At 47.1% G+C, this 24,048-nt stretch overlaps 1 protein-coding gene across 1 annotated transcript; it reads left to right on the top strand.

The window, feature by feature from the left end:
- Nucleotides 1–588: 588 nt before the first annotated feature.
- Nucleotides 589–23,348, top strand: CHMP4B (charged multivesicular body protein 4B). The gene is made up of 5 exons (XM_038159104.1): nucleotides 589–921; nucleotides 18,165–18,342; nucleotides 19,056–19,170; nucleotides 19,668–19,794; nucleotides 22,524–23,348. Exons 1-5 carry the CDS (start codon nucleotides 726–728, stop codon nucleotides 22,589–22,591), a joined length of 684 nt encoding a protein of 227 aa, XP_038015032.1. The 5' UTR covers nucleotides 589–725; the 3' UTR covers nucleotides 22,592–23,348.
- The last annotated feature ends 700 nt before the right edge of the window (nucleotides 23,349–24,048 follow it).

Raw genomic sequence — 24,048 nt, 5'->3', positions numbered from 1 at the left:
TTGTGTCTCTGCACAGCTCCTGACAGGAGGGGACAGCCGGGCGGGCCGAGCTCTGCTCCAGGGAACAGGGACAGGAGGAGAGGGAACGGCCTCAGGCTGGGCCGGGGGAGGCTCAGGGTGGGTATTGCAAAGAATTTATTGATGGAAAAAGCTGTCAGGTCTTGGCAGGGGCTGCCAGGGAGGTTTGAAGTCCCGGTCCCTGGCGGTGTCCAAGGAAGGACTGGGAGTGGCGCTCTGGGCTGGGGACGCGGTGTGGATCGGGCCAGGTTACCCCTCAGTGCCCTGGCCGGGCTCTCCGAGCTCCACCCGCGGCTCCCCTCAGGCCGGGCCCGCCGCCGCCCCGCGCGCCCCGCCCCGCCTCCCTGCCCGCGCCGCGCGTGACGTCACGCGGTCCCATGACGTCAGCCAGCCACGTGACGGCACGCGCCCCGCCGCCGCTGCCGGGTTCCGCTCGGGAGACGCCGCCTATCCCGGCGTGCCCCGCGCCTCGCCGCGGCCGCGCCTCAATCTCCCAGCAGCCCCCGCGCGCGGAGCCCGCCGGCGCGCGCGGCGCTACGGCGCGAGGCACGCCGGGAGTTGTAGGCGGTGCGGGGGCGGCGGGGCGAGGCGAGCGGGCGGAGTCGGGCGGCGGCGGCGTCCTCGGGCCTCGGGTCGGTGTGTACGGGGAGCGGAGCAAGGGGAGCGGGTACCGCAGCTGCACGGCCTCGGCCCGGCCCCGCGCAGCCATGTCGGGGCTCCTGGGGAAGCTGTTCGGGACGGGCGCCGGCGGGAAGGGCGGCGGGAAGGGCCCGTCCCCGCAGGAGGCGATCCAGCGGCTCCGCGACACGGAGGAGATGCTGAGCAAGAAGCAGGAGTTCCTGGAAAAGAAGATCGAGCAGGAGCTGGCGGCCGCCCGCAAGCACGGCACCAAAAACAAGCGCGGTGAGCGGGGGGGGGCGGGCCGAACGCGGGCAACAGGTCGGGAGGGCCCCTGGCCAGCGCGGACGCGGCTGTGCTGCTGTGTTTTACACACGGAGCCTTTATTTTGTACCGGAGTGCCTTTATTTTGTACCCACTGCCAGTATCCTCTCTCCCCGCGCGGTTCCCGCCCCAGCCGGGTTTCCTCGCTCTGAGGGGAGGACACCTCACCTTCCCTTCCCTTCCCTCCCCGTGGGGCTGCCCCGTGTGGCACTCGCGTCACTCCCCCGTGACTCCCGTGTCGCCTCCGTGGTCCCCTGCACCTCTGGGGACAGCTCAGGGAAATACCCCTGACAAGGAAAGGGAGAAGCAGGGCAGCAGCCTGCCATCAGGCCTTGATGCGCCCTGCTGGTGCTTTTAATTCCAGCCCACAGAAGTCTTTACCGTCTGTTTATTTTCATCACGTCTTACCAAAAGTTCTGAGCGTGTTGGGAAGGGCAGGAGTTGGAGTTACATCCGGAATGTGTGTGCTGGTTGTTGTTTTTTGTTGGGATGAAGAACTTCCAGGGAGAACACTGGCCAGCATTAAAATGGTTTCTGGAAAACAGGCAAGTTAATATCCCACAGACAACAACCAGCACAACACCCAGGCTGTAACTCCTGCTCTCCCCAGCATGCTCAGTACTTTTGGTAAGAGCTGATGAAAATAAACATAGATTTAATCGTTAATATTCCCTCTTCTGGGAATAACTTGGGTTATGCTTGTGCTTTGTGTTCTCACGGCAATATTCATTTTTTGGAAGCAGTGTTTGTCCTGGGGTTTATTCCCACTGCTCAGCCCCCTCCAAGAGGCTCTTCCACACACACTCCTAAAGCTAATTAATGGAATTGCTGTTTCCCAGGTGGAACTTGGCTCCCCAGGCAGGTCTGGCTGTGTTTTCCAGGCAGTGCTTGATGTGTCTAGAGATAAGGCAGTTGTCACATTACATTGCTCTGAAAACAAACTTCTTCCTTGTTTTAGCTTGGTCAGTAGAAGTTTCCAGGAAAGCACATCCTGATTTCTCTGTGGATGTTGCCCTCTCTGTGCAGGAGCAGGAGTGGCTCTGCCTGTGGCACAGGGAGCTGCAAACACACGTCTGGCGAGGGTTAGCTGGCAGTAATCACCCTCGGGAGTTTCATGTCACTCCTTCAGTCAGCACTTTTAGCTCCTCGCAGACTCCAGAACTTCCCTGTGTGTGGGTGACGTGGATGGGGCGGTGCACCAGGGCTCAGGGATTATGAGAGGACCTCAGCAGAGCCTGACCTGAGGCTTAACCAAGTCAGTTCTAAATCAAATACACTGCAGCAGTTCTAGAAGGGAGCCTGTGCTGTGGTTTTTGGCCTAGCTTGGTAACAAGCTCAGAACGAGAACTAAATTGTGTCTGTCTGCAGTTTCTTCATCTTCTGGGTCACACGGGGCTTCTTGAACTGCTAAACTTTCCGTTCAGCTTTGTCTCACTGCTGTAAAGGCATCTCTCTCTGCTGCCCTTCAGAACCTGGCCAGGGGAGGGATTGAATTTCCTTGGAGGTGGAGGGAGGAGGAAAACCTGCCCATTGTGGCTCACGCTAATTGAGGGCTTGCAGCAGCACGGGAGCCTGAGGAGTAATTAAAGAGCTGTGAATGGAAGGGCAGGGGTGGGTTTCTGCTGGAGAACCAAACCACTCTTTTTCCATTTCTGGAACTGAGAGGCCAACTGTTCTTGCTGGGCTGGGAGTTAAGGCAGCTGATTGTCTGTGGCTTGCTGGGAAGTGAATTCCCCTCCGGACACACTCAGTTTTTCTGAGTTCAAGTCAGTCATCGGCTGAGTAACTACAAATTGCATTTTTTAATATCCAGATACTGGATTTTTCTCTGACTTCAGGCTGGTTTATAATCCATTATCTATGCGATTTTGATGCAAAGTCATTTAAATCCATATTTCAACTGAATATAAAAATATATTGGTTTTATATGTGAAAGTCTGTCATTTTAGTGGAAATACTTTGATATAGTTAAAATGCTTTCAAGTAAAACTGAAAGAAAGAGAATTAGCTAGAGATTATTTTAAGTGTTGGATCAACTTTTAAAAAATTAGATTTGGAGAATCATTAGGCTTAGTTTCCAAGATTTAATCACTTCACTCTGGAATCCCTGCTGTTCCTGGAGGATCTCCTGTGGACGCTGCACGTTTGTGATCTCCTGCTGATGGTCCTGGAGGCTGCTGTGGGCCAGCCAAAAGAAGGTGATAGAGTGGGGCAGGGAGCTTACCTGGAAGCTTAAAGCCACCTTGGGAAAACCTGGAATGGCGTTTTTGTTGTCCCAGAGGAAACCCAGAGGGTGTCTGGCACACTTGAGGAGACAAAAGGAAACATTCTCTGCTCCCCAGCACACTGGGTGATTGTTCAGGTGCCAAGTGAGCTGCTTTCCAAAGGCTCATTCACTCATTCCTGCAGCCCTTCTGGAGTCTAAGGAAAGCTTAATCGAAGAAACTTAGAGGCTTCTGGTTCCTGTGCCTGCCCCAAGCACATGCAGGGTTTTGTTAATTTATGAACTTACTTTACGTGTGTATTTTTTGTAATCTGCATTTAGGGTATCCAGGCTGTGTAACCAGACAGCTCAGGAAATCCTGAGGTTATAATAAGGAACTTAGTAGTAGAAATTCCCCCAGTCTGTGTTGTTTCTTGGCATGGGAGGCTTTCATCTTGTAGGACAAGTTCTGAGTGTGCTGGGGAGAGCAGCAGTGATGGCTTTAATGTGCTTGCTGTGTTTTGTCCATGGGATGAAAAACTATCAAGACTAATCATCATTGGAAGGGTTGTTTGAAAACAGGCAAGTTACTCTTCCCTCTTCTGGGAGGAACTTGGGTTATGCTTGTGCTTTGTGTTCTCATGGAAACGTTCAGTCTTTTGAAAACAGCGTTCTGGGTTTGTCCCCACCCCTCTGAGAAGCCCTCCCACACTTCAGCTCTACCTCAGGAGTAGCGATTTCCTCCTCTCAATGAATTTTTCGAAGCAGCAGCAGTGCTAATTTGAACACTGCTCAGCCAGTATCTCACTCATTTTCCATCTGCCCTGAAAATCAACTTTGCTCGAACAAAAGCAGAGTGCAGCTGTGAGCCTGATGCTCCGGGAGCCTCCTTTTATTCCGCTCCAGTTTGTCCGTGCCGTTGTTTCATCTGGGCTGTTTTCTCAGCGCTCAAACCTCGTGATACAAACTGAGCTGCTCCATCTACTCCAATGGTTCTGGAGCTCTGGGGCTCAGGGTTCAGTTTCGGGGGAGTTTGAACTGATCCTAATCTCTGCTGCTCTGGTGTTTCTGTTCCTGTGGCCGATCACGCAAAGCTGAGCTGCCAGAGGAACAGCACAGGCACACAGACAACAATGCCTTGAGCTCTGACTACCTCGGGTATAACAATTCCACAGTCTGTTTCTCCTGGAACCCGAAGCTCAAGGAAGCTCGAGTTATGTCTCCGTGTGAAGACTGCAGGAGGGAGAGAAGCTCAGTGCTGCTTCAGCGTGCCAGTGTTAAAAGCAGCTCGCTCAGGTTCAGATCCACGATGCAGTTTTGTGCCTGCCTGCCACCGACCTTACCTTTCTGTTAGTTAACACTAAGACTACAAACAGTGGAATGGGTGAAAAGCCAATTTTGTGCCAAAATATATTCAGGCTTTAGCGGGAGAGTGACATTTCTTGGATTTTCCCTCTGTTCTGGTTTCTGTTAGTGAGCAGTTTTTCTTTCCTGATGTCAAAGTTTTTGTTTTCACTGTACATAAATAGAGTGTTGAGCTTTTCCCCAGCACTAAAATAGATGCAAACCCACTGCTAGATTCCTGCTGTATAATTCAGGCTTTTCCTGGAGAGAGAACACTCCTGTTCTCCACCCAGCCCCAAAACCAAACAAACCAGGAGGTTGGACTTGGCTGAAGTCCTGCCTTTGGGCCCACCCGGGGCTCTCAGCGCTGCCTCAGGTGATGGTTTGTGATGGAAATCAACTGCTTGCATCCCTTTACCCTTCCTAAGCTGTCCCATCAGTCTGTTGATGTGATTTCCCCGCAGCTGGAGGGTTCTGGTGTCAGAGCTGCCCCTGGCTGGGAACCTGCCTGCAATGTGCAGCTGGGACTGGCTGGGTGAGGCTGCTCCAGGGGTGACCCTGCTGTTCCTCTGTGCTGCTCCTTGTGTTTGTGTGGGTTGGTCATGACTTGGATTGACTTGCTGAGCCGGACAGAACCCAGCTCTTACAAAAAAAGAGAGAAAAGTTGTTTTCCACGCTTAACCACGCAAGTGCTGGAGCCGGCTGGGGGAGGGAGGCAGGATGGGAAGGGGGAGGGAGGGCGGTTCTGCCTCTCCTGGCAGCAGTCCCTGCTCAGAGGGCAGCTCTGTTATCACAGCACCTGTGATAGCATCGGAGCGACCCGGGCCATTAATGAGCTCATGGCAGCAGTGCCTGCAGCAGGCTGGGCTCGTTCTGTGTGCAAGGCTGGCTGCTTCAGCTGCCCTGAGGCAGGGGAGGCTGCAGCCTCAGCTCTGTCCAGAGGGCTGTGAGTGCGTGTGCCAGGCCTCGGACGTGGTTTGGGAGCGTGCCTTAGAGCTCCTGCTTGCCAGCAGCAGTGATTATCCTCCCTGACCGACCCTGGCTTTGTTTCCATGAATCATCAGGTGCTGTGCAGGGAGTCCTGCAGCGCTCCCAGCCCATCTTCAGGCCCTCAGCCTGCCCTCTCTGTGTTTTAAGCCACAGTCTAATGGAAAATTGATTCTGAGTTCCAGGTGCTTCTCCATAACCCAGGGCTTTAGTGCAGGAACACTGATGGCAGTGCAGGCCTGAGTCCTTCATCTTCCCCGGAGGTTAATGAGAAGGGCATTCACCACCTGCCTTGGGGAAAGTGATAATTGCTCTTTTTAATTAGATCTTGAAAAACAAGAGGAACCTTCTCCTTTGCATTCTACCCCAACTATGTTTAGCGAGGGTTTTTGGAGACAAGGCTCTCAGGTATAAAACAGTTTGGGAGCAGTGGTGGGATTCACAAACACCTTCTTAAAAACTGCTTTAAAAAGTGGCATAAAAAACCCTGCAAACCCTGTGATTCTGAAATACATGATTTGGTAACTGTATTTGATGCAATACATCCTTCCTCTGATCCTGTACCCTGTCAGGAGGGAAACCTGGCATGTTTGCAGCTACTATCTTTGTGTTTATTACTTTTTCTCTCAAAATGTTTGATTCTTGTATCTTATTAAACTCCAGGCCTAATTACTGAATCCTGCTCCTAGGCTAATTCAAGACCTATAATTTGCAGGTGATGAAAATCATCAGTTTGGTTTAACCCTCTTTTACTTAGACTTGTGCTGAGTTGTGGAGAGTTTATCTGGACTGGGATGTGTTGGGCTTTGCATTTGTATCATTCAGGTCTCTCTGTCAATCCCTTATTTATCCCAAAAACCCAAAATTACATTACCATTTCTGGTTTTTGGGTATGTGATGTTTGTCCCAGAGACTTTAGGCAGCAGGTCGTGGCCTGACTTTTGCAGCCAGCAAAGTGTGGACGTGAGTGGTTTAAAGTAAAGTCTTGTCATTTACTCCCACTGCTTAAAAATGGATGACTTCTGCAAAACTAAAAGCTGGAGCAATCTCATCCTTGACTTGCCATCAAGTTTGCAGCCAGGTCTTCAACAAACTCCTGGCACAAAGTGTGTGAAACAAACAGGGTGCAGTTGGAGAATCCAGAGCAGGCCAGGCATCAATGTTGTCAGGCTTCTGCCTCCCTGAGACAGCCCAAGGCTGCAGCAGAGCTGGTGATGAGGAGGTTGGTTCTGCTCTGAATCATCCCCCAGAGTCCTGGAGCAGGGATCCAGGTCCTGAAGGAAGGGCTGGAGCTGGGGGTGCTCACCTGGAGAGGTGAGGGCTCCGAGGAGAGCTCAGAGCCCCTTCCAGGGCCTAAAGGGGCTCCAGGAGAGCTGGAGAGGGACTGGGGACAAGGGCCTGGATGGCAGGATACGGGGAATGGCTCCATACTGACAGAGTGGGACACTGGGGAGGAATTCCTGGCTGTGAGGGTGGGCAGGCCCTGGCACAGGGTGCCCAGAGCAGCTGGGGCTGCCCCTGGATCCCTGGCAGTGCCCAAGGCCAGGCTGGACAGGGCTGGGAGCAGCCTGGGGTGGTGCCAGGTGTCCCTGCCATGGCAGGGGTGGCACTGGGTGATCTTTAAGGTCCCTCTCAACCCAAACCATGTGATTCCATGGATCCTTCCTTGTGGCCACTACCAAGGGCAGTGGGGTGGCCACGGTGGCCCAGCACTGGTGGGACACGGAAGAGCAGAGTGTGAAGCTCAGTGCCAGGCTGTGGCAAAGGCAGTAGCAGTTCTGTCCATGATGTCCTTCCAGGTGGAAGCCCAGTTGGAAAAGCTCTGCTGTGGCTTCCCCTGGGTTCACTGTTGAGGTGAAGCCTTGCCAATTAGCAGTTTCTAGGAGCTAACACAATTATTGGATAATTATGTGTTGTCTTGCAGCTCTTGACTGGTGGCAGTGAATGATGGAAGGTTGGTGATAGTACAATATTTTAGACATTAATAATAATTTCTTTTCACATGTGTTACTTATTCTAGCCTATTCTAAGCTTCTTATTTCACTGTATAAATTGTCTTATTTCTATGTTGGAAAACAAAAGAAGGAAATTAGCCCCTCAAAACACTTACAAAAGGCATTGTATGTTTTTAATTTTTTTAACCGCTCCTTGATAAATTCTAATTTTCTAACTATTAAACATGTTAGTTGTAATTTGCATCTCCAGCTCAAACAGAAAGCCTTATGAAGTTTGGAGGTGTCCAAATAATCAGTATCACATCTCTCCTGCCTTTCCTGGGATGTGATGGGATGTGCAGCAAGCCAGGGCTGTGTTGCTGCTGTGGTGGGGTGTTAGTGTCACCAAACATCCACTCTGTGTGCTCCTCGTGGCCTGGCAGGATTTCATCCACACTGAGGGACTCTGTGGACAGAGGTTGCTCAGATGTAGTGGAACTGAAAAGAGAAATGGCAGAGTGACGGGAACATCAGTGGTATTCATACATTTGGAGGTGATTTTGGTTGGTTATGAAATAACTTCATGGAAAGCAAGCTTCATCGGGGGCTCCCTGGGAACTGCATCTCCAGTGAGGTGGTACCTCCTGGAAGTGCCTTGGGGCTCTCCATGGTGGCTCTGCACGTGCCCTGTCCTGGGAGGACACTGAGAGGCAGAAAGGCTTTTTGGGACTGCTTCCCTGGCAGCCCTATCAGCAGGAGCAGTTCATTGCTGAGCCTGGCTCTGGAGCTGCTCCCAGCCTTGGAGCATGGGATTGCATTGGAAACTGCAGTTCAGCCTCAAAAAAGCACTGCAGCATTGCCACTGGAGCGTCTGGAGGTTGAGTCAAGAAGTACAAACTTTTTAAAAATAAATATGGTTTGTCTTGTTTGCTTTATAACTTTTGGCTTTCTAAAGGTTTGTGTTCTCAGCTTTTCCCCCACAGTCAGTGCTGGAGTCTCAGCATTCACAAGAAAAGTGCTTTTTCACATCCCAGAATAGCTCATCAGGGAAGTTAGGCTGTTAAGAGAAATGCTAAATATTATGACAGCATCAATGAAATTTTTAGACTTGGCAAGGCTCTAATAATAATGGTCCAAGGCTGGAAAATGCCTGATGGATTCCCAGGCAGCCACTCTTTGAATTCCCCAGCAGGAAAAAGTCTTGAAGTGTGCCACTTCAGGGCAGGATCTTCTCAGTTTGTGAGTTCATTACAAAAACACAGTTCAGCTTAGGGAACTGGCTTGTTTGTTTGTTTGTTTGTTTGTTTGTTTTCCTGTGAAAAACCAGCATTTTGAGATACTTAAGAGCTATTCCTGCAAAGCTGAACCTGATGCATTTCTGGCAGGGATTCATAGGAAGATTCTGAGTTTTCACTGGCATTCTCTTTAACAAGGTACCTTCAGCAACCTCAAAATAAAATAGAAAACCCATAAAGAGTATTTGCAGGCTGTGAGAATCTCAGGGACACCTTAGGGAACATACATTTCTCATCCTAAAAGTTTAAACTTTGCTTGAATACCGAATAATTACCTCATTTCACTCCAGAATTTGATGTGTGTATCAAAGAAGGTGCAGATTTTTAACTGGCAGAGTTAGTGGCATTGGAAAGATTAAGAGAGGATAATTTACTCAGGCAGCCTTAGAAAATACATAATTTAATTTGGAAAGAAGAAAAGTGTTTTTGTAGATCAGCTTTGCAGATGCCTTGCAATCCCCTGCCATCATCCAAAGACATGCAGGACCCTGAGGAGTGAGACCCTGGAAACTGGGAAATGCAGATCAGGCTTTGCTTCCAGAGCCTGGATCAGATTTCAGGGAATGGTTTGAAGCTTCAGGCCTGCATGGTTTTGGCTGAACCAGCATTTCTTAGACTCCTTCCAGCTCCTGGGTAGAACAAAGCTGTCTCTGTAACTGGGATTTCTCTTTCCTGGTTTTCTCATTTGAGCTTCAAGGCTCACTGTAGATGACTTTTTTTTTTCCCTTTTTTTTTTTTTTTTTGACAAAACTGACTTTTTTTTTTGATTATCGTTTTTATTACTTTTTTTGATGACACTTTTTTGATTTTTTTTAACTTTTTTTGACAAAACTGACCTTTTTATGACCTTTTTTGATGACTTCTTTTTGATTACTTTTTTCCCCCTCTTTCTTTTTTTTTTTTTTTTTTTTTTTTTTTTTTTTTTTTTTTTTTTTTTTTTTTTGACAAAACTGCCACAGTTGCCTGGAGATTATTTTACAGAGGATTACTGACCAGAGGAGTGTTGCCTTGACATTCAAGGGGGAGAGGAATCACTTTCCAAGGCTGCAGGAACTCCCTCTGAGCTGCGGATGTGGAACATCAGCAGTCCAGGGGCTGAGCTGATGCTGTGACCGAGCCAGGGGGGTGTGAAGGTGCTGCTTCCTCTTGTGTTTGGGTGTTGCTGTATCACAGCCCTGATTGCTGCTCCACAGATGCTTTTTTTTCTTTATCTCTTTGGCTTTTTTCTTTTGTACATTTATAGATTTTTAGGGCAGGAGTGTTTATTGTTTTGTTTCATCTCTTGCACACTAGACTAAATGTTCTGGCACTGCTTTGCTCAAGAGGAAGTTGTAATCTTGTATTTGAAAAGCCAAAACCTTTGTATTCTCTGCTTGGGTTTGGGTGCTTTATTGAAGGAGTTCTAATCAGTCCCAATCTCTGAGATGGGAATAGCTGCCTTCCTTTGAGGGCAAAGTTTGGAAACTTTATTAGAGATTTAATAAACAGGCAGAGAAAGACAAGGGAAGGACCAAGCCTTAACTCTGGCCACAGTTGTCTGCTAAAAGTGCACATTTCCCAAAAGAAAAGCACAAGAGACTGCTGAGACAGGCCCTGGCATCAGGGACAACTGTGGATCATGGCTTTTAGAGCTGAACACATCCCTGAGGCAGCAGAGCTCTCAGAGGTGATCTAACAGGAAAGGGGCTGCTGCTGCTGTGCACAGGATCATAAATATATTTATTTGTAACCATCCTTTGGTACCTCTGTGTCCCAGCCACTTGGATACCACAGTGCCCAAAATCACCCCTGGCTCTCTGGAGCTCAGAATCACCCCTGGCTCTTTGGAGCTCAGAATCACACCTGGCTCTTTGGAGCTCAGAATCACCCCTGGCTCTTTGGATCCTAAAATCACCCCTGGCTCATTGGAGCTCAGAATCACACCTGGCTCTTTGGACCCTAAAATCACACCCGGCTGTCTGGAGCTCAGAATCACCCCTGGCTCTTTGGAGCTCAGAATCACACCTGGCTCTTTGGAGCTCAGAATCACCCCTGGCTCTTTGGATCCTAAAATCACCCCTGGCTCTCTGGAGCTCAGAATCACCCCTGCCTCTTTGGACCCTAAAATCACCCCTGGCTCTTTGGAGCTCAGAATCACCCCTGGCTCTTTGGACCCTAAAATCACCCCTGCCTCTTTGGACCCTAAAATCACACCTGGCTCTTTGGACCCTAAAATCACCCCTGGCTCTTTGGAGCTCAGAATCACCCCTGGCTCTCTGGACCTCTGACATTTTGTGTTCTGAGACTCACCTGGGATGAGCCATCCTTGCTGTGGCCTGGATGCCTCTGTATTGAACCAACGAGGGCAGTCCTGGTGTAACAGCTCCTGGAGCCATCAGAAAGGTTCTTATTCAAGGCAGAACTCCCAGTTTGGTCAGTCTGTACTCACCAGTCATTTTATCTGCTGGTAGCACTGGGGGATAACTTGTCAATGGCTGTAAGTTCCCTTTGCAGGGTGTTTTTGGAGATCTGTAGGCAGTTTGCTGGATCTCAGCAGTGAGAGATGAGTAGTTGCTGCCCAGGATAAAGCTCCTCACTGCAGGCAAGGCAGGCAATTCCTGCTTCCACCTCCCAGTGCCCCTTGTTTATCCCGTTCCAAGGACAGCCGGGATGTTGTTCCTGGTGAAATTTGCTGCCCAGGTGAGCGCCTGGAAGATGGACTGGGATTTTCAGAAGCAGCAAAAATAAAGCTGCTGCTTTCTGCAGAGCAAACTACAGATGGATGCACAGGGTAATGTGCAAAATGCTCTTCCACTATTAAGTTGATTATCTCAATCCTATTTAGTGCCTGGGCTTGCAGCTCAAGGGGCCAAGGCACCCCAGTCTGGGCAGCTCCTCTGCAGCTCTTGCACTCTTTATTATTTTGGTGCACGTTATTTTCTGAGGCTGCTGTGGAACTTTCTCATGCCACATTAAAATCGCTGCTGTCCCTGTGCCCTGGCATCTCTGCTGCTGCCATTTCTGCCAGAGAGAATGCAAGAATTAGCTGTGAGATGAAGTTATTTTCCCCTCAGCTGGAACAATCAGAGCCATTAACTGCAGTGTCTTCCCTTGGAGGAGAAGGCTCTCTATTTCAGACAGAAATTCAGACACCTATTTTAGGTGTCAGTGTGAATTTTGGGAGGGCTTTGCAGAGGAAGGAGACACCTGCACTGTGTGGGGACAAATCCTGTGGCATCATCACCACTTCCACCTCGGTCAGGTGTATTCTTGAATTCAGTGAAATTCCCAAGTTCTATTCCCAGTGCTCTTTGCTCGTCTCAAGCTGAAATGTGTTTTTGCCAGCAAAACTTGAAGTTCCAATTATGTAGAGAAAGCCTTTTCTTCCATGTTTTTGTCTGCTGATCTACTCTTTTCTGCTAATGATATTTAAAAGCATTAATTCCACAGCATTGCTGCATACATAAATATCCCAGGAACACTGCCTGTGCTGCCACTGTGTAAGGAATATTTATTTGCAGGAAGGCTGTTGATTTTTAACAAAACCACTGACATTCATAGTCAATTGTTCCTCTCTGAATGCAATCCCATGTAGTAAAATTATATTTTTATTATCCTGCAAGCTACTTATCAGAGTGAACATTCATCTCGTTTGACTAACAAACTGCTTGTAAATATTGCAAAGAAAATAATCAGACTTACAACAGTTCATTTAATAATAATAATTTGCCTATACACGGGTTAAAATAATTCAAAATACATCATATTCTCACAGATAGCGTTTCTGGAGGACAAAGTGAAATTATCTGGGTGAGCAGTCATGTTTTTCTGACTGATCTGCTGACAGAGGAGGGGAGTCTGGCTGAGTGACTCTGCTCTTTTCATTTCTGGGTGTTCATCAGTCAGGAGGATTGACTGAAAACAGCGACACGAGTTCTGCTTCTCCCTGGTGGTGGAGGGCTGGGTCCTGTCGTGGTGACATCCCAGTGAGACCCTGGATTCTTGGCAGTCACCACGTCAAACAGGAGGTGTAGGACTTCTGCTGGAATTTCTAGCAGTGTGGGGGTTACCTCAGAAATTCAAATAAATAGACAATTAAAATAGTATTTTATAGTTCAATCAAAGACTGGAAATAAAAAAACCCAACCAACCAATAATCAATGACAAACCATCCCCCAAAAAACCCCAAACCAAACCAGAAAGCAGAGGAAGGAATAGGTTTTTAAGTGTTAAAAAGCTTGAAAAATGTTCTTTGAATGTAGTTTTAGGCAGGTTTTGCATTCAAGAAATTGAAGCAGCCAGCCCAGATCTGACTGGACTCAGCTGCAGTTTTATTCCTCTCTTGGATGTGGTGTTTTCTTTGTGAGAATTTCTCTGTGAAGAGGAACTGCAGAGATCACAGTCTGATGCTCATTAACACAGAGGAATTTTACATTCCTTTGCCAGTGCAAAAGAGGTAATAAACTATTGATACCCATTTCAACTGGTCAGGGCTCTGCGGGGCAATCATTTGAATCTTTATGAATAAAAATTGGTGGCAACATCCCTGTCACAGCTGATAATAAAGACAATTAATATATCAAAATGTCTTCTGGAAAAGGGCATTTTGAGCCTACTCACTGTCTGCTGATGGATGGCAGAAGTCACCCAGGCAGTATTAAATATATTCCCTTTAATTAAATTATAATAATAATTATATACAAATATATCTAACTGCTTTTTCCTCCAGTCATACGTTTTCTCTGAAAGCTTTATTACAATTCAGATAAAGTACAGCTAAGGTTTGTTATCTGCTGATTGTTTTTTTTAGAGGATCTTTTAAGTGCTTACAATTCATGCTGCACATGGGACTTACAAGTTAAAACACCAGTGTGCCTGGTAAGGAGAAGGTGTGGAAAACCCTCTTTATTGGCAGGTTCTTGCTCTTGTCTTGTGGAAAGTGCCCATGGAGTGATCAGATGTTTTTGCTGTTATGGAGGGTTGTTCAGTCCCCTCTTACAGCAGCTGGTGTTTATGTCACAGGGATATTTCAGAGTGAGTTCAGCCATTAAGCTGAGGCAGAGGAAGAGCTGTTGGGGAGGCCAAGGTATAAAATTATCATTGCACTCTGCTTTATGCTGATGAACAAACTTTTTACTCCTATGTTTTGTAAAAGCAAGCATTGTTGGGTGTTAGCAGAGTGAGTTTTTGTATGCTCCATGGTCCTCACGGTCCTGCTTTTTATGTCCCAGGGATTTTCCAGAGGCAGTTCAGCCCAGCTGGACCTCTGCACGTCAGGCCCTGTGCAGGAGCTGCTGGGAGAGGCTGGCCCTGGAAATCCTGCATGGCTTTTGGGTCCAGGATAAGGAGTTTGTCCCGCTGCTGCAAAGCTGAGATCAGCTGATTCTAGAAAACTCTGCGGGGTGATCTCTACAGCACCTTCTAGGGCATGAGTGAACTCTGGCTGGCCAGGGATAAATGATTCTAACCTAGTGCATGGTCACAGGTCCTGCTGAAGCAGCTCCACAGCAATTAAAGCTGGCTATAAACTGCATTTCTGCCTCTAATTACTGCCTTGGAAGCAGTAAAGGCATCAGTTGGGGTGTGGGTGCTGAGGAGAGCCTTGCCATGGCTGTTGGATGTGATAGCAGCCTTTGAGAAGGGCACAGAGAGGCCCTGTCCCACTCTGATTTCAAACACACCCAGTTCTTGCATGTGCACAGTGCTGCAGGGCATTTGTACCCCTCTGGCTCTGGCTCTTACTTAATGGAGTTTTTGGGGGTTTATTTTGGGGTGTTTTTTCATGTTTTTTGTTTGTTTGTTTGTGGGGGTTTTTTGTTTTTCTTGTTAAGGTTGGGATTAAATGTGTGAGAAGGTATTTTTTGTTTGGACTTAGATGTTTATTGGTTCTTATTTATATTATAGTCTTACAAGTTGTGAGTTTTGTAGTGCTTAATTCTCATAAGTTAAAAATGGAGATGTATGTCTCTGTAAGGTCTTTGAAGGATAAACTGTTTAATAAAGAAATGACGCTTAAAATAATTTTACTTTTTACTTAATAACTAATTATTTGTGGCTTGCAATGTGGATTTTTTTATTTACTTATATCATACTACTCAAATTTAGGAAGAAGGGAAAGAAGAAGGACTAGTCTCTGCCCTGAAACTTCTATCTTGTTTTTATATATTACTATATTCTAAAACTTTAGGTTTTCTGCTATGTGATATATACACTTCTATTTGAGCTCCACGCTCATAATCTTAATTCTGTTATTTAATTTTGGAAGTTTTCTCTACGGTTTCAGATCAAATGCAGTGCTCTCTTGGGGGTCAGTGCCTGTCAGCACAGAAAGTCTGAAATTCTCAGCAGCCAGGTTCCAACACTTATTTATTTCTGATTTTGGATTTTTTTTTTTTTTGAGAAAAAGAGCCAATGTAATTCATGTCAGATTAAGTCTTTATAGCTTTGACTTTAATAAAAACTTGACAAAAACTGTTACTCTGGCTGTTGATAAGATTTCAGTAGGTTCCTGATCTTTGGCCTTAGGAAAGAGAGGAGAAAATAAATATCTGCCTTGGTCTGAAGGGGTGAGAAACAGAGAATACCACAAATCCATGTGCAGTTTAAGGGCAGTTGTGGTGCACAAGAGGTGTGGGTGGGAATGGGAGGGACAGGGTTACCCAACAGCCCTGATAAGAGCTGATAAGAACTTGTGATTGCTCACGGTGATCCCTGCAGTGGCTGGTGTCTGAGCAGCTTGTTCTAAAGAAGCATGAAATGCAGACAAACTGTAATTGTTCTCAGAGAAAGCTGGAGTGGGGAGCTGTACAGAAATTGTAGCACTTTACTCGGCTTTGTATAATGTTATATATTGCTATAAAATCTTTGGTTTTGCCAGTAGTTCTCCACGAGGCACAAAATTCTCAATAAAGAACATCCCCTTCTTGTCAGGCATTTCCCCAGCATCTGTCACTATATAAACACAGCTATTAACAGTTTTTATGTCCTATATCCTTAATTAAACCATTAGTGCAGAATGAACCAGCCTGAATATCCCAGCAATGTGTTACTCATCACTTCACGATCTGGCTAAAGCTGGAATGTTTGGGGTGTTTGTGTTGTGCCTCATTCTGCAAATCCAACATTGTCCTTTGAAAACCCCCTCTTCTCAGTCCTGTCACACACATGGATGCTGGACTGGCCCCAAAACTGGGCAGATTTACTGGAGAGAAAGTCAGTGCAGGGGCTTGTTTTGGTGCCTGGGCTTCTCTTGGAGCAGGCAAGGTGTTTTTACTGGCTTCTCCTAAATAATCCTGAGCTGCTTCGTGTGCTTGGCGTCCTTAGCTGGGTCTTCCCATAAAAAGTGCTTTTTTTGTTCTCTAACACATCAGTTAATTTGAAATGATACAAATGCAGGTTATTCATAACCAGTTGCAGAGCTGAAGCTCCGTTTGGGACTTTACCTTGCAGGACTGTCAGCATCTCAGGATGGCCTCTGCCAGGGGTGCCCGTGGGCTCCATCAGCTGTTAGGAGAGCAGCCACTTGAACCTACTCATCACATCCCTGAGTTAGCCCTCTGCTAGGGGAGAGAAGGGAAGCTGTCTCTTGTCAGCATTTCCTACTCCTTGTTTCCTGCTCTGGAAAGAATGGCTCTCAGAGATGTAAGGATTTCAAGCTTTATTTGCCACCGTTCCTGGTGTGTGTGACTGAGCTGTTGGGAAGGCCAGGCCTGGTTCTCAGCAGAGCCAGGGCTGTGTCCCATGAAGGGGTTTCTGCTGTGAGACTCAGAGGTCAGAGCACTGAAGAAATGAAGAGTGTGTGTGGCCGAGGGCAGGCTGCTGGAGCAGCAGCTCGGGGCCCGGGTGAGGGTGATGAGGGTACTGGATGAGCAGGGCTGTCCTGGGGAGGACAGGTCAGTCCAGAGCAGGGAGGGAAGGGCAGTGCCACGGGGGGAAGCTGTATTGTGTCTTACTCCATGTGCCACCAGCCCTGTCCAGCCTGGCCTTGGACACTGCAGGGCTGTGGCACTGAGCCTGTCTGGTGGAGCTCTGTGTGAAGGTAGTTGGTGTTCCCTGGGTAAGAGATACATATTGTAATATTGGCTTTTTGAAAATATTTAAATAGATTTTAGATGTGTAGTGTTAAAGTGACTCTGTTATAAAGATATAGTTTTTATTTCTGTTGTTAATGAAGCTTAGACATAGCAGTGAAATAGCTGATGTAAGTATGCTTGTGTTAAAATGCCTGCTGAGATAAGAAAACATCCAATAAACAGATGAAGACACCTACTACAGATATAGCAACTATCAAACTCACTGTCTAGAGACAATATGGACCAAAGCCCAAAACTAAAAGTTATAATAAAAATAGAGTAAAACCACAGCCAGAGAATACACAATGCTCTAAAAAACAAATCTGAAAAAGAACCATACTAAACACTTCTCAGACTATGTAAACTAACTTGAGGAAAACAGTTTACTATGCATAATTGTTTATAAATATGTAACAAACTAATGCAATAAAAATAGGATATAAAGAGTGTTTCTAAAATAGCAAATGTGCTCTTAGCTCAGTGCCAAGACACACCTGGCTCTAATTATCTTTGCTTTATAATCTTTATCTCCTATTAAACTTTTTTAAAGTCCTTTATTAAACTTAAATTTTTACAAGAGGGGAACGTGCTTTTCACACCTGTCTCAGGAATGGCCATGGCAGTGATTTCTGCCCAGGTGTCATGAGAGGAGCTGGCTGTGGGCTGTTGTCACCTGCTGGGTGCTCCCTGCGTGGGTGGGGTGGGTAGAGCAGGTTGGACCAGTCTTCCCACACACGTCCCCAGGGGCGGGAGCTGTCCTGGGGGGCTCCTCCTGCACTGCCCAGTGCTCACAAGCAGCAAACTGCTCAAACCACCTTCATGAGGCCTTCTCTCAGCTCAGGCTGTTGTGTAAACAGCTTCTAGGAGGAGTAACACAAAACATACATAAATACCAACATCTTTAGAAGGTGTATTTCACGTGTAAGTGCAAAGCTGAGGGAACATTTCTCCTTGGATTTGAACAAGCTGCTTCTCCCAGGGGTTCAGCAGGAGGGGGGATCTGCAGCAGCACAGAGACCTCACCTGGCAGGAGCTGCACCAGCAGTGCTGCCTTCCTGTGATGGGGGGAAGGTGAACAAGGCTGGTTTTGGGGGATGAGCCTGGATATCGAAGCTTTCTGTTTGCTGTAGCATGGTCTCTGTCTGTGGTGTGTTAGGAGTGAGTCTGGGCTGGCACCCTGCCGTGACAGGGATGGGGCAGCAGCCACCTCTGAACACCTTTGTAGAAGGAGGCAAATCAAGGGTTGGGCAGCAGGTGATCTGGGAAGAAAGGACAATAAACACTAGAACACGCTTCATATCTCTCTGTGCTGAGAGGCACTTGGTGCAAAGTGTGAGTGGCTGTTTTGGGCACAAACCTCACCAGTGCCACCCTGTCCTTTGCTGTGCAGCTGCCCTGCAGGCCCTGAAGCGCAAGAAGAGGTATGAGAAGCAGCTGGCACAGATAGATGGCACGTTATCAACAATTGAATTCCAGAGGGAAGCCCTGGAGAATGCCAACACCAACACTGAAGTGCTCAAGAACATGGGGTTTGCTGCTAAGGCCATGAAAGCTGCTCATGACAACATGTAAGTTACTCCCTGCTGCGTCTTCCCACGGGATCTGTAGTTTGGCATTTGTCAGATCTGCTGAATGCCAGGTGTTCCACACCAAAGGTGGAGCTGGAGCAGCAAAACCTTCCAGTGAAAGGCTCTCACTTAAAACTAAAATTGAACAAAAGACACAAATATGATGCTTCCTCAGTTTACTACACTTTTATTTTCTACATTTATCCAAAAGCTGGGTAGCACCATGTGGCCTAAAGAAAATGGGAGCCTGCAGCAGTTACAGATCCATGTTGTAACAGCAAGCATTTCAGGCCTCAAGGGGGGGGGGGGGTCTTAAAACTTGTTTTTCTGCAATGGAGTTGGTGTATGTAGCAATAATTAAAGGTAAAACTGCTTTATGGGAATGTTGTGCTGGCTCCACAAGCAAATATTGTGGATGTAATAATGCTGAATCAGGGAAGAGAGCAAATTATTATTAACATCAGTGGTGCAGAACAAAAGCTCTCCCTGGTGTCTGTATAACTGCTGGGAGCTAAGCTTGCAGGGAAGAGTTAAACATCCATCTCTAATTGTGTTGAGACCAGGGGCATAAAACCCAGACTTGCATGCAAAGTGCATTTTGGGAAAGGGCCTTGGCAGTGTCACTGTGGTGGGGCATTTCCACAGAAGCCAGGAAATGCAGTGTTGATTGGGAAGGTGCCTGCTGATACTGAATTCTTTCCTTTCTTTTCCAGGGACATTGATAAAGTAGATGAATTAATGCAGGACATTGCAGAACAGCAGGAGCTGGCAGATGAGATCTCTACAGCCATCTCCAAGCCAGTCGGATTTGGGGAGGAATTTGATGAGGTATGGCTTTTAATTTGCTTCTGTTTGTACCTGTGAGTCATGGAATCCTCTGGGTTGGGAAGATCAGAGAGTCCAACCACTGGCCCAGCCCTGCCAGCCCCTGAGCACCACATCTGCATGGCTTTGAAATCCCTCCAGGAGCTGTGTCCCCCAGGAGATCTTCCTCTGGAGATCTGCACGTTGTGTGTGCCTGGCTGCAGGACTGGGCTCTGAAATCTCTGCTGCAGTTGTTGGTGGCTGTGATCTGGACTTTATGCTCAGAATGGTCTGGATGGCCTGACCTGAGAATATTTGGACTTGGATTTCTCCTTCCCTCCTCTGCTTTCCCTCCACGAGATGAAGTACAGGAATCACATCAGAATCAGACTCCTCATCTCCTCACTTTGCTCTGACCCTGTGCATTTGGGCTATTTTCTTAATATGATCAGCTATATCTGATTGTTAATAAATACGACTTAAAGTTCTTTCTTTTCTCTTTTTTCTCCTTGAAATCCTAGGATGAACTCATGGCAGAGCTAGAGGAACTAGAACAAGAAGAACTAGACAAAAACTTGCTGGAAATCAGTGGTCCGGAGACAGTACCACTACCAAACGTGCCCTCAATATCAATACCCTCCAAGCCAGGTATGGATCAACCTTCACTGCAACATCCTGCATCATTAAAAGTGTGCTTATTAATCTGCCAGCTCCTTGCATTTGGGAGCTCTGGCTGCAGGCAGCACAGACATTTTGCTTGGAATTACTTTCTGAATCCCACATCACACCCAGTGCCTTTTCTCTCTGAAGGGGCACCTGCCTTTCAGAAGAAGCACAGAAATCACTCCCTGTCACAGGAGCAGCTGTTTTCTGCTCCTGCTCATCCACGTACTCTGCAGCCTGGATGATGCTCAGGGTGCAGTGGAGGTGTGGGAGAAGGGAGCCTTTGCTGAGGTGCTGCTGGGCCTCAACAAGGAAGAAATCTTGACAAGACACCCTGAGGTGGTGAAAGGGAGGGCGGAGTAAATTAACTCATAAAATCACTGCAGTTGGAAAAGAGCTCCAGGGTGATCCAGTCCCAGGCAGGTTCAGCTTCCCCCATGGATCTGTGCTTCCTTGCTGTGCTTTGGGTTTTCATTTCATCCCTGCTTTCCTGGCCTTGGGAGGATCTTCCCTTGGGTGCCCTCTTTGGGAAGGCTGTGGGCTCCTCTGCAGCAGCCAAGCCAGGCAGCCCCAAAGTCAGGGTGATCCCAGTCTTGGAGCACACACACCCAGGGAATCGTAGGTGATGTGAGGATTTTACCTGGAAGATGGACAGGAAATGTTTGTATTTACACAGAGAGTTCAAAGCTGCTCTTAAATCTGAACTGGTCCCTCTTGCATGAACATTCCCCATGGAATCTGGCTGAGCTGGGACACCTCTGGCAGCACTAATGGGATATGGAGCTTTGCAAGCCCATTTTGCTGAATCTGCCTGACTATGATGAATAACTTCCAGACTTTGCAGCTCTGTTCCATGTCTTGGAAGAGAAAAAAAGTCCAAACCAGCAGTGGATGTAAATAATCCCAGCTGGTCAGTGTATGTGTAATTATCCTGCTGCCTTTCCAGGCTTGGAGGGGTGTGGGAAGCAGCAGCACTGCCTGAGCAGGTTCTGCTTTGTGCCCCGCTCCTGGTGTGTCACTGCTTTCATTCTGACACCATGACTTTGTGTGTTCCTGGTTGTGTTCTGCCAGGCAGAACTGCTGACCAGAGTTGGTGAGAGGGGAGGAAGTTCTGTCAGAGTATCTGAAATCTGAGACTTTATCAGATTCAGGAGAAATAGATTAAATGAACCAGTGCATTGCCTTTTTATTGCCTGGCTGGTTTAATGAGGTTTGTTCTCTAAATGGTCTTAAAACACAATGTCTTGGACCCAAATCTACTCTTTGCATTTTGTGGCTGCACACAAGTAAGAGGTGTTGTAATTGTGGACATATTTAAGGAGCTACACAGCCCAAAACTTAGGGAAACTCCCTAAAATAATATAAATTGTGTACAAGTTCAGTAGTGAAAGCTGCAAGCATGAAGCTCAGTGTTTCACAGGATTTATGCTAAGCTGCTTTTGGATGGAAACGAGAATTCCATGAATTCCATTAATGTATTTAAGTGGCACTTTTTGCTTCAATAAAGCTGCCTCCAAGGCTGGCACTTGGGAAGAATTGGGATTCTGGGGTGGTGTTGTGTGGGGATTTTGTGGGGGTTTATTTTTTGAACCTAAATTGATTTTCACTTAAAACTCACTTAACACTGGGATTAAAAGTTTGCTTGTGATTACCATGGTCAGACTTCCAAAGGGAAAACTGACCCTAATGCTTCAGGTTCACATGTCATTGTCTTTTTGGCAATAATAATGTGTCTTTTGAGGTAGAGCTGACTCTGTTACCTCCTTTTTATCCACTGAGGGGAAGATTATCACAAGCTTTCCTGCTTTTCCACTTCTCAGGAGCAGTCTGGACTTTGGCTTTAATCAGCCTGAATGAGGAATTTTGTTGTTGGCGGTGTCAGGAGAAATTCAGGCAGAAGCTGTTTTTGTTTATTGGAGGCTGGAGGAGCTTAATATAGAAAACCAAATTCCAGCCTTGTACAAATGAGGGGTCTGGAGCTTGGAGCTGACTCAGTTTTCCTGATGTAGACATTTCTTTTGGAATGACACAAACCACTTGTACTGGGAAATGTTTCACTCTTTGGGGTTTTTTTTTTTGACATTTTCCAAAATTATTGCAGCTATTTGTGGGTTCCAACCTTTTCTTGCTGAGTTAATGGAAACTGAATTTGTCAGGTTATAACAAAGAGCAGCATTTTCTGCCCTGGAACAACCAGGAAGGAGGAGAGGGCAGTGTCCAGGCTGCTCCCTCCCATCCACAGCCACATCCAGGGCTGCCAGGGAGCACAGGAGGGGAGGGCTGGGATGTTCCCAGGGCTCTCCAGCCCCTCCACACTCTGTACCTGACCCAAACACCTCATTCTTTGCATTCACAGTATTCAGTGATGGAATAAGGAATTTAATTTGGATGGGGAAGAGATTCATACTGGAGACATCAGATGAATTTCTGTAAGAAGCTGCATCCCTCTGAAAGAGGTTTGGAAATTATGGGAAAATATCACACTTGACCTTTCATGCCCACTGCCTTCTTCCTGGGGGAGCTGTTGTTTTTTTCCACTCAGGAAGTTTAGCCCATGCTGGCTCTTCCACCAAAGCAGCTTTTACTTCAGATCTAAAGGTTTTGTGTATTTTTTGTCCACAGCTGGCCTTGGGTGCTTCATTTACTGGTTTGTCAGTGGCACAGAGGGTTCTCTCAGGATTCCCACTCACTCGTTCTCTTTTGTGGTTTTGCAGCCAAGAAGAAAGAGGAAGAAGAGGATGATGACATGAAAGAGCTGGAAGCTTGGGCAGGAACCATGTAACCACAGCAGCCCCTGGCTGGAAAAAAGACTTTGGTTACCTATTCTGGGTGCAAATGTGTTTTGTTGAGGAGAAAGCATAAGCAAAATGTCTTTATCTTTAATTTTAACCCAGAGCAGTGGGAACTGCATTGCTGTTTTCTGCATAGCATGGAAAAAAGTCTGCCCAGAGGAGAGAAGGGGGAGCAGGGGAATTGCCTGCTGTCGATACGGTTGAATTTCTGTAGAAAAGGTATTTGCAAAATCAAACACTCAGCTTTGGGACTGTGCTCCTGCCACTGCTGGATCTTCATCTTCAATTTGGGCCATATATTGAATTGAAATAAGCTGCAAAACACTCTGTAATTTTAAGTCAGTTTAAGTGTGTCTAGGAGTCTTGTAAGGCATTTAAAAACCAGGAAAAGTCGTAAGCCCCCATTGGCTTCTTTATTGTGTTTTAGGTGCAAGAATGCTTTAGGTTTTTAGTTCTTTGCCAGGTCTATTTATATCCCTTGACTGCTGTGTGGCCAGCCCTGTGTCTGTCACTGCAACGACGTAGTCACTGTGCCCATTTTAATTGCTGAGAATGATCTGCAGTTGATCCACACTCTCTTGGAAGTAGGGAAGGTTTCAAGTTCAGTTGTACATTTTTCTACACAGCACTACAATGTTTATTGCTTTTTTGTGATAATTGATAACCCATTCAGATACATGCACACAATTATTTTAATTAAGAAACTACTATGGATTGCACTGTATTAAATATCTCGATTAATTTTCACCCGTGGCTGCTGTGGTCAATTCTGTGTCCTGTTTAAGTGATCTGGCTGTGGTTTAGGTGGAGTTTGGCTTCTTCCTGCATGAGGGACATCCGCTCTAAAGCCTGCTGAGCTATGGGTGGGCTCTGCTCCCAGGGAACAGGGACAGGACAAGAGGACAGAATCTCAAGCTGTGCCAAGGGAAGTTCAGGTTGGACATCAGGAGGAATTTCTTCATGGAAGGGGTTGTCAGGCTTTGGAAGGGCCTGCCCAGGAAAGGGGTGGAGTCCCCATCCCTGGAGATACTCAAGGAACAGCTGGATGTGGCACCCAGTGCTGTGGGCTGGTGACAAGGTGGGGATCAGTCACAGGTTGGATTCAGTGACTTCGGAGATCTTTTCCAACCTCAGTGATCCTGGGAATCTGTTCTGTGTGAAAATCCCCACACCAAGGAGAAATCAGCTGAATTAAGTTCAAAGCAAGAGGTTTAGGGACAGAGCTGGGGCCCTTGGCTTTGTTTTTCATCATGGAAATCACCTCTGCTGTGCACTGTGCTAACAGATGTTGTTAAAGCAGCTCTGTTTTAGTCTGGGAATTACAGGGAGCATCTCAAATGCAGTGACATGTCCCAACAGGAGCATTCAGGCGGAGCTGGGAGGGGAAAACGCAGCCCCATCAGCACCATTCATGCTGTGCAGTGTCCTGCTGTGGGGCTGAGAGCTG

Source organism: Motacilla alba, chromosome 20 (assembly GCF_015832195.1).
Source record: "Motacilla alba alba isolate MOTALB_02 chromosome 20, Motacilla_alba_V1.0_pri, whole genome shotgun sequence".
NCBI classification, from domain to species: domain Eukaryota; kingdom Metazoa; phylum Chordata; class Aves; order Passeriformes; family Motacillidae; genus Motacilla; species Motacilla alba.
The sequence above is the reverse complement of the archived record's forward strand: the minus strand, read 5'-3'. Positions and strand labels throughout refer to the sequence as shown.

What these genes read in the sequence shown, in the direction of transcription:
- CHMP4B (XM_038159104.1), top strand. Translation starts at nt 726, where the DNA reads ATGTCGGGGCTCCTGGGGAAGCTGTTCGGGACGGGCGCCGGCGGGAAG. An exon ending in AAAGCTGCTCATGACAACAT is followed by an intron (nt 18,343 to 19,055) that starts GTAAGTTACTCC and finishes TTTCTTTTCCAG; the next exon opens with GGACATTGATAAAGTAGATG. An exon ending in ATCAATACCCTCCAAGCCAG is followed by an intron (nt 19,795 to 22,523) that starts GTATGGATCAAC and finishes GTGGTTTTGCAG; the next exon opens with CCAAGAAGAAAGAGGAAGAA.